The sequence below is a fragment of the Verruconis gallopava genome (genome assembly GCF_000836295.1).
Source record: "Verruconis gallopava strain CBS 43764 unplaced genomic scaffold supercont1.127, whole genome shotgun sequence".
Classification (NCBI taxonomy): domain Eukaryota; kingdom Fungi; phylum Ascomycota; class Dothideomycetes; order Venturiales; family Sympoventuriaceae; genus Verruconis; species Verruconis gallopava.
In genome coordinates this window covers 10,028-19,808 of record NW_015622263.1, presented here as the reverse complement: position 1 = coordinate 19,808, position 9,781 = coordinate 10,028, and the positions used below count along the sequence as shown (strand labels likewise).

At 42.9% G+C, this 9,781-nt stretch overlaps 3 protein-coding genes across 3 annotated transcripts; all 3 read left to right on the top strand.

Annotated features, from left to right (window-relative positions):
* Positions 1-51: 51 nt before the first annotated feature.
* PV09_09692 (uncharacterized protein) lies at positions 52-1,775 on the top strand (the record flags this gene model as incomplete). Its single annotated transcript, XM_016363801.1, has 1 exon — positions 52-1,775. Exon 1 carries the CDS (start codon positions 936-938, stop codon positions 1,773-1,775), a length of 840 nt encoding a protein of 279 aa, XP_016208374.1. The 5' UTR covers positions 52-935.
* A 3,966-nt stretch (positions 1,776-5,741) lies between these two features.
* Positions 5,742-7,203, top strand: PV09_09691 (uncharacterized protein). Its single transcript, XM_016363800.1, has 2 exons — positions 5,742-6,173; positions 6,234-7,203. Exons 1-2 carry the CDS (start codon positions 6,078-6,080, stop codon positions 6,840-6,842), a joined length of 705 nt encoding a protein of 234 aa, XP_016208373.1. The 5' UTR covers positions 5,742-6,077; the 3' UTR covers positions 6,843-7,203.
* A 1,572-nt stretch (positions 7,204-8,775) lies between these two features.
* PV09_09690 (uncharacterized protein) lies at positions 8,776-9,781 on the top strand (the record flags this gene model as incomplete). Its single annotated transcript, XM_016363799.1, has 2 exons — positions 8,776-9,346; positions 9,393-9,781. Exons 1-2 carry the CDS (start codon positions 9,196-9,198, stop codon positions 9,779-9,781), a joined length of 540 nt encoding a protein of 179 aa, XP_016208372.1. The 5' UTR covers positions 8,776-9,195.

Genomic DNA, 9,781 nt, shown 5'->3' with positions numbered 1-9,781 from the left:
CATAAAAGACTCTTTTCTGTAAAGACAAACCAAAAATATACAACAACATACAATATTACTATGAGAACACATTTTCACAAGAATACGTCCATATACATCATATTTTCACTTCCTTTTGCTTCCCTGAGCGCTGCACAACAGCAATCTCCAGCACTGCCTAGCTTAGGCTAGCCCCTCAGTGCAACAGTTATGAGCCCGGCGACCTCACTCTGAGGAAGCGATCGGAAGCGATTACCAAACAATAGCACATCTGGCTAGCCGACTAGTCAGAAAAGCCGAATTTACCTGATCCATACGCTGATTGATCAAAAAGCACAGAGAGCGAAAAATGACTCCATTCTGATGGGCGACAGCGCCATGATAGACGTCCTCATGGTTCCCACAGCAATAGGCCTTAAGCTATGCATGGCATAGGAGGTCGCTGACAATGGCTAACCCCCATTGTAAAAAGGGGCTGGAAAAACCAGCAAGCTGCCAATGACCCTGACGAAGTGCACAATAGCAGATCAACGTCCAGATCTATTCAGCTATGAGACAGAAGACAGCCAGAGGAGCAAAAGATGAAAATACCACTTAAAGAGGTCTTGCCTGATCACCAAGATTATGCCTCAAGTGTTCATCATGCTACCATCTGAGCAATACCCAGCCAAATAACGGCGAGACTGTTTCAAAAATGAGACAGATCTCAAGGTTCAGCATTTGAGCGATTTTTGAACCAAACAGCAACTGTGGATGAACAGTTAGATTGGATCTAGGGAGAAGTCTCCAACGCAAACCCCGCAATAATGCTGAAACATAAAAAAACAATCAGATAAGTCTCAAAAAAATTGAAACAAAGAAATAAAGATGAAAGAACAAAGAGATACTTCCTAAAGAAAAGATTCAAATCGAGAACCAGAAGGCTAATCAAAGAACTTCAGAAGAAATCTAACGAAATGGAGTCAACCATGTCAACTATGCAAAGCGGAGTTCAACTGAGATCACCTCAGGACTGGATATGGTGGTACTCCATGATCAAAGCAACTGCCTTAGATCATGAAGCGTGGTCCTACTGTAATCCTGATCAAATAGACGAGCTGACACCGCTCGAAGACCCAGGTCAAATGACTATTACTCAAGAAAGGACATACTTACACCGTGCCAATGACTACAAAAAGAAGAGAAAAGGTCTCGCAACAGTAAACACAACTATACATAACACTGTCTCTCAAGACTACCAATCCTACCTTGAAGATGTCTTTACACCAAGAGAGAGACTTACTAGGCTCCGTGCAGCAATTAAACCATCTACTAGGCAACTAGAAGACTCAGTGCGAGAAGAGTATGAAAGTTTGACTAGAGGCACCAAGCACAACATGCTCGACAAGTGGCTCAATCGCTGGATCACTCTAGCACCTAGGTTAAGAACCCTAAATATACCAAACCTTGGTGAAGCACAAGCATGTCGCGGCTTTATATACGCTACAGAAACTCTGAACCCAGTCTTCTACAATGCCGCGATGGCACGCCTTGGTGAAGCAGATATCAAGGCTGACAACTATAATCAAATTAAGAAAGTATTTGAGTTACTGCGAGACAATCTTCCAACGTCCACAAATGATGGAAATAGTACACTAGATACAATATATGTGACTTTAACTTGGCATAAAGACTTCGAAGAGCAACTTAAGATAATTCAAGAGGTTCATAATCCAAATCATCTTACACTTACAAGTCTGGTGGGACAATTCAGAGCTATGCTTCCCAGTAGACTGAACAATAAGAAACAAACGTGAGCATCATACACCACTTTTCAAGGTCGCAAATATGACAATGACTCTGAAAATGAAGCTGAGAAATCAGATGCCTTAAATCAACCAAAGAAAAAGCGTTAAATGAATAAAACAAAAGGAAGATCTACACAGTACGAATTGAAGTGTATATATGGAAACAACCACCACTACACAAAATGCTACTATCTTGTTCCAGATCTAGCACTATCATACTGGAAACGACGCGAGGATGTACATGCAAAAATGATCAGCCTACTATAAGGAAATAAGCGGCTCAATGATAACGTCCAAACAGCGCTCAACAAGGCCCAAATAAGCCTTCCTGATTGGTATCTGAAATTGAATCCAGCCAACCAAAAGACAATAATATCAGCAGGGCGAGCAGCGTTCGTAACCCAATGACAAGCATTATCAACCACAACCATGTCGAAGCATGCTAAACTGTTCAGACTTGATTCATGTTCAAACACATATGTGTGTAATGACCAAAAGCGATTCACTACTTTGGAACTGACTTAAAACAAGCAAGTCCAAGTAGGAGACACTTATACAGCAATAACAGGCGTAGGCACAGTAGATATGACAGTCCAAGGCTCAGAAGGCGAAATACAGATAACCCTTCAAGATGTCGCATACTGTCCTGGCTTCCACGTCAATCTAGTCTCATACAAGACAGCAAAGGGAGTGAGATGGAATGACGAAATTGGGTGGCTAATGCAAGATGGCAAGCGTTACATCAAAATAGCTGAGCAAGATAGATGGCCTATTATTGAAAAATATTATCAAAGACAGAAATCAGCAATGGCAACTGTAAAGCTACCCCCGTCATTAACAGCATCAATTGATCAGTGGCACATCAGACTAGGACATCCCAGTCTTGAAGTACTTAAACGACTTCCAAACCACACCACTGGCGTGAAAATCCTGACGCAACCCTTAAGACTCACCAATCAATTGTGCGATGAGTGCATCCAAGGCCAACAACACAGACAATGACAGCTGGCGCCTGTAGACCCCGGCACTTACCCTTTTGAAAAGGTCCACTTTGACATTATTAAAGTCGAACAAGCATTTAATGCAGATCGCTGGGTTCTCCATTTCTATTGCTCTTATTCAGGATTTCATGTGGCATACACCTTACCATCAAAGAACGGCACATATCTTGTGCTGGCCACAGAATCATTTATCAAGTTGACTCAAACATGGGGCTACACAATCCGTCAGATGCAATCAGACGATGAACAAGGGCTAAACCAACAATGGTTTGAGCTTATGAGGCTAAATGGGATCACACATCGCCCAGCAGCACCCTACACACATGATCAAAACGGTGCCGCAGAACGATCTGGGGGGGTGATACTCACAACAGCTCGAAAAATACACCTCGAATCCAGGCTGCCTATAAGCTTATGGCCTTATTTTGTGGATCATGCGGTCCGCATACTCAACCGATTACCCATTCAGCGCAAACAATGGATCACACCATATGAGCTGGTACATGGAAGACAGCCAAATCTAGCTGCATATAAGGCAATCGGTTTGAAGGCATATGTGCTCATCAAAAACCCAAAAGAAAGGCCACAGCGACACAAGCTGAGAAGCAAATCACTTATAGGCTACCTAACAGGTGTTCAATCAACAACAATCTATATGATATGGATACTAAAACTCAATCGGGTTATCTATGCAAGAGATGTCATCATTGATGAGAATCAGCATTATAACTCACAAGAGAAGAACGATGTCCAAAATACTGACATCTCAGAAACAACAAAGATTGCAAATGAAATTGACTTGAGTGATAGTGATATTGATAACATAATTAACCAAGAATATGAAGCACAGTCTCAATCCCAGGAAGAATTAACTCAGGGTACAGAACAAGAAGACAGTGTGCCTGAAACTCAAGATAATACTGAAACACAACTGTCTGATCATAGGCTACCAACACCAATATCCATGAATGATGGTACATTTGAAAATGCTAATAAAAGCTCAGATCACTGCACTACCCAATCGAACAAAGCCGAGCTTGCCACGCGAAGCACTCAAACAACCAAGCGTCTATTTGATGAGTCTGACACACGCAGCAATAGGCATAATTATGCTATTAAGCATCTGAAACAAGACTCCGGCATCCGCCAGGCATTCGCTGCTGCAGTGACATGCAAACCAAGAATACATGTCACTGAACTTAAGCCACCGCCTGAAAACTGGCAAGCAATGCTCAAACATCCAGAAGCCCAAGGCTATAAGGCAGCTGCCTAAGCTGAGATGGATCAACTGATACAGAATGATACATGGGAAGAAGTTGATCCACCCGCTGACGATCAAGTAATTCCTCTGAAATGGGTATTCAAATACAAACTTGATGAAGAAGGCTACCTGCTCAAATATAAAGCAAGACTCTGTGTGAGAGGAGATCTGCAGTGGCCTACCTATGAAGAAATCTATGCAGCAATAGGGGCCTACCGCACACTTCGCACCCTACTAGCAATCGTGGCAGCGTTTGATCTTATATGCGAAAAAGGTGATATCAAGAATGCCTTCACAAAAGCACCTATCAATTAAACAATTTACACAACTACTGCCCCAGGTTATCGGATGAAAGGCAAAGTCTACAAACTTTGCAAAGCACTGTATGGTTTGAGGATATCACCAAGACTCTGGTACAAAGAATTAGCCGACAAACTCAAGTCGCTAAATTTTGAACCATGTTCAGATGAAACATGCCTATTCATCAACAAAACAACAGAGATCTTAATATATGTCTATGTTGATGATATGCTGTTCATCGCACATCCAACGCGACGAGCTGAACCTACTTAACTACAACATGAGCTTAATACCAGATATGGCATTCAAGATCTGGGACCAGCGACATCTTTCCTCAATATCTGAATCATATGGAATGCAGAGGTCAAATCAATCAGTCTACTCCAAGACACATATATCAACAAAATGTCGCTTAAGTTTAACCAGAACAAACAAGTTAAGACGCCATTATCTTCATCATTCAACCCAATACCAAATTCAGGGAATGCCACACCCAAACAAATTATAGCGTACCAACAACGAGTCGGATCAATTCTCTACGCAGCTATAGTCACAAGACCTGATGTGGCCTTTGCCGCGAGCATACTAGCACAGTTTAGTCAGAATCCATCCGCTCAACACATAGAAGAGGCAAATCACATAATCTCATACCTTCAAAGCACCAAATACCTTGCTCTTCAATACAACATGCTAACAAGTGCCAATATAAAGTAAACTATTCTAATAGCTTTTCAAGCCTCAAGCGATGCGTCTTTTGCAGATGACTCAATCAATCGCTGCTCATCTTAAGGATATATGCTCTTACTCTTTGGTGGACTAGTGGCATGGCAGGCAAGCAAACAGAAAACTGTTGCTACCTCAACAACCGAATCTGAATTACTGTCACTCTCACTAGCAGCGCGAGAAACGATAAGTCTGCTACAACTATTCACCCAAATAGGACTTGATATTGAGCAACGCCCAACTATTCTATGCGACAATCAATAAACAGTCAATTTGATTAATAATGAAAGACCTTAATTAACAATAAAGCTTAAATATGTTGATATACATCATCACTGGCTCAGATAAGAAAGGCAGTCAGGCAATATCCGAGTGGAATGGGTGCCAACAAGCAATATGCTAGCTGATGGATTAATAAAAAGACTCAATAAATCAAAGCATGAAAGATTTATACAGTTACTCAGATTGAGTGATGTACGTAAGGAACTGGGCTTGGAAACAGGAGATCAACATCATGAAAGTGATAATGAAAGTATCAGCACAAATAACGAATACAGCAGCTGATGTAAAGGCATAACAGTCCAAGCGACGGGATCGCTAAGACTGGGGGGGTGTGTTGCAGGAATATCATATGATCTCCCACATAAAAGACTCTTTTCTGTAAAGACAAACCAAAAATATACAACAACATACAATATTACTATGAGAACACATTTTCACAAGAATACGTCCATATACATCATATTTTCACTTCCTTTTGCTTCCCTGAGCGCTGCACACCAGCAATCTCCAGCACTGCCTAGCTTAGGCTAGCCCCTCAGTGCAACACACTCCCTTGCTACACGTGACTTAAGCTTTGTTCGCGTGGTGTCCTCTCCTCGTCGTCAGAAACGAGCAATGCGGAATACGTGACTGCCAAATTTGCATCGCCGCTCTCCGCGAAGTAGCATATATCACGTCATCTTGTCTATCTCCCGTGATGCACTGTCGTGCCTCATCCAATTTGCCACTAGATCAGTAGCATTCATGGCCTCAGCAAAGTCATATCCACCGCCACCACTACTACCTCCGCAAGAACCAGCAATCCCTGCAACAACGCAGGAGCAGAACTCATTAGTCAAAGTACGTTAAATAGGATATTAGAGAGCCAGATAATGAGGGATCTACTGACCGCGCCAATAGCTTCGATATCAAGGAACTTCTATAATAGCAGAGTGCACCCCTCTTGAATGCGAGAACCACAACACCTTCCATCTTACGCTCCGCCGCAATGCGCTAGACCATGCCATATACCTAGCCCTCAGCCATCTCACATGGCTCAAACGTTTGATCGGGGGGGTTCGCCCGGTATGGTTGCTACCACCCCAACTCATTCTTAAGAAAAAGAAGGATGGCTGGGAATCTGAATTCGAACATGAAATTGCACAATACATAGAGCATGAAAACTTACAAGGACGAGTCCTACCTATCTACTATGGCAGAGGGTCATATGACAATATCGATGGGATCCTTCTTTCATACTGCGGCACGAGTCTGAACGAGCGGCAGGATCTCACGGTAGATGCTCTCAAGAAGAAGCTGAGATGGGCATTAAGTTGGCTGGCAGATAGAAATCTGGTTCATAAGAACCTCACTTTAGGCAACGTTCTTTACGACGGCAGTAAGATCACAATTATTGATCTTGAACAAACTGATAAACAAAAGAGTGGATTCAATATTAATGCGGAGGTGGATTCAATCTTATATTGGTTCAAATTCCGGCAGAAGGCGCTACGCGAAGATACTTCATAAAACATACCTGATAGGACAGGCAGGTATCTAAAGCATCATTGTAAACTCTTCAATGAAATCTGACTATACCAAATTCGCTTGTTCATCTTTTCCTATCGCTTGTATGCGTCACAGTTCTGTGACGGCTGGTTGCCTAGGGGTGGGTATACTCTTGGTAGGGTTCAGATCAATCCGCTGGCGGTACGAGCTGAGAGATAGGTTATTGTAGATGAAGTCTCGCTGCTGTAGAGGGATGTAGTAAGAGGTTGGGCTAGGTACCTATCGGCAATATTATTGCGAGTGCCTCCCTATAAAGTTCTATCCATAGGGATGAAGTATGTGGCGCATTTATAGCTGATTCAGATTATTGTTAAATTCATGAGATGATTCGCAAAATATTTAGACAACATCGCTGCTGATATAATATAATACCACTGAAGTTCAGCATCCTATCTGAATAATGCCTTTAATATAAGCTCCGACTTGAAGCAGCAGTGTCCCATTTATAAGAAAAAAAAACCCGATTCCTTAACCGCAAAGGACTTGCAAACCATACTGGGAGCAAAAAGCAAAGTCTCGCAGTAGCACAATCTCTGCAAACAGCGATTCTGCAGAAGAGGCTGCTCGGAACTTGACGCTGAAGACAACAAATATCCTTAGCGCAGATCGGCCTTAGTGCCTAATATCTCGCTGTCGGTGCCTGTTATCAGCATGTATCAGCCACAAGCTTTGTGCCTCGGCAGATGAGACAAGCAGATCTAAGTTAACAGGTACCCTGCTATTTAACAGATCGCGCTCCTGCTGGGAGTAATAAAGCATCAAATCGCACCTCTTAGTAGTAACTCCTATCAATACTCTTTCTGACACTTGGAATAAATCTGGTAGAGACCTCTCTACAATATAAATTATTTTTAATCAGATTCACCTCCCACCTGTCACGCACGAGGCTTTCTAAATATGTGCTATACCTATTAGTAATAGAAGATCACATCACTACAAACTGCGAAAGAGAGATTAAAAAAAATTTAGGAAGTCAAAATAAAGCGCATAGTTTAAAGTATATGATCCGAGATTATTCAAACTGTCAGCTTTCTATGTGAATTGTTATGTTGAATTCTGAAATGCCTGTCTCGCTGGCTAGGATGTCCCGTAGGGTAGGGATAGATGTTATATAAGCACAGATAATACACCTACCGTATACGCGGCTGAACTACAAGGTATCAATATGGCACTGAAAATCTCACAGGAGCGGAGAGGTACCGGGATCTCAATTCATATGAGTTCATGGAGGAAAGATAGAAATTTTGCTGTCGCACGACGCGATAGATGTATGGTTTCAAACGGCTGAGGATGAAACCCAGCGGCTTAGTCCACAATCCTACCAGCGAATGATGCAATACTTCGGCTGTGGGGCCAAAAACCGCGGTCGGGCCTTGTGAAATGCCGTATGGAAAGCTGTTCATACGCAGAGTTCGGCTGTAATGGTTGATTTTTGCACGGACCCACCAACGCCTACGACCATTGGTCGGGGAGGGCGGCACTTCGCTATTGCTTCGGCCTAGTTCTATCCTCCTCTTGGGCAATGCGCAGTCCATCGCCACGTTCCACCAACGAGCTTACCACAGTAAGGTATTATTGAGAAGCGAATAGTAAGTTATCAAGGAAATATTTCAAATCATTTCCATGACAACGATGCTCCAATTTCCCTAAAGATCACGCGAATATTTTCATCCCAGCATGTTATCCTATTCTTGCGTTGAATGTGACTACAGAACTCGCTCATTACGCTGTATGCTACAGAAGCTTGCGCATCTTCTGTATGGGGTGGCAAATACTGAGAGATTCTCCGCGTTTTTAATGAATGCGATTGTGGACTCGTTATGGTGGCCGAGAAGCCGCTTAATTTACCCAGATTAGATAAGCACCCAGGTTCTCAGATGTTTCCGCTAGACATGTGTTCTGAGTATGATACAGTAGTGTGGCCCACCAAACCACCAAACTCGAATATTATCTAGGTGCGAAGAAGGTATCGATCTGTCATAAAAACTTAAGTTGTGCACGGTTCATAAACCAGCTCAAGAAGGTTTGCATTAGCAGTAGCTTTCCTACCTGTGACCATCCAGGTGAGGTTCGTACTGGATAATGGCAGAATAAACCAAAGATACAGTATACCCCATTGAAAAGGTTCTCCAGTTCGAATATCGACCATCAATATTGCTAAGTCCGGTTTGACCTTTGGTCGTACTATATAACTAAGCTCTTCCGTCTGTACATGCTGTAATGACAGCTTCAAATCGGCTCAAGCCTTTGTCTGAGATTAACACAAGCGTACTATAGCGGAGAGAGGCTAATAAAGCAAAGTCAATAGAGAAAAATGAGCGCGACTCTAAGAAGGAGTACAGAAATACGTACGCGAGGACGTGGTGACAAAGGAGGGAAAAGTCTGATAGTTGCCGAAGCAAGAGCTAGGGAGACAATAAGGACTGCACAAAAGATTACAACTGTTGGATATTCGGCATGCAATGGTCTGTCGAGGTCAGACTCCAGATGGCTCGTACTGACTCTTGGAAGGCATTACAATTGGCTCTGTCATCACTTGGCCGAGCAATGCAAGGCTTCTTGCGAACAAGAATAATCCCAGCCGCTCGATTGGTAGAGTGTGGGGAATACATGATGACTGGCTGTTTGTGCAAAAATACGTCAGCGGGTGGGATATGGAGGAGCAACATTGTGATGTTTGCGTCCCAGAATTCGATGTCTATATACCTTGCGATGTTTTTGATGTGATATTACGAAATAGCAAGGTTCGAAAGATAGACGTCTACGACATGGAATCGGATAGAATCTTCGACGGTATTTTCGAGGTCAAAGGTAACGGGGGCAAGGGACGGCTTTGGATTGACGGAAGTATTGACGACAATGAGTCGAGACTGGCTAGGCTGCTAAGAGGACCGGCCTAG

Excerpts from the sequence above, each read along its gene's own strand:
- PV09_09691 (XM_016363800.1), top strand. The coding sequence starts at position 6,078 with ATGGCCTCAGCAAAGTCATATCCACCGCCACCACTACTACCTCCGCAA. Across the intron at positions 6,174-6,233 it reads AGCAGAACTCATTAGTCAAA|CTTCGATATCAAGGAACTTC; the intron begins GTACGTTAAATA and ends CCGCGCCAATAG.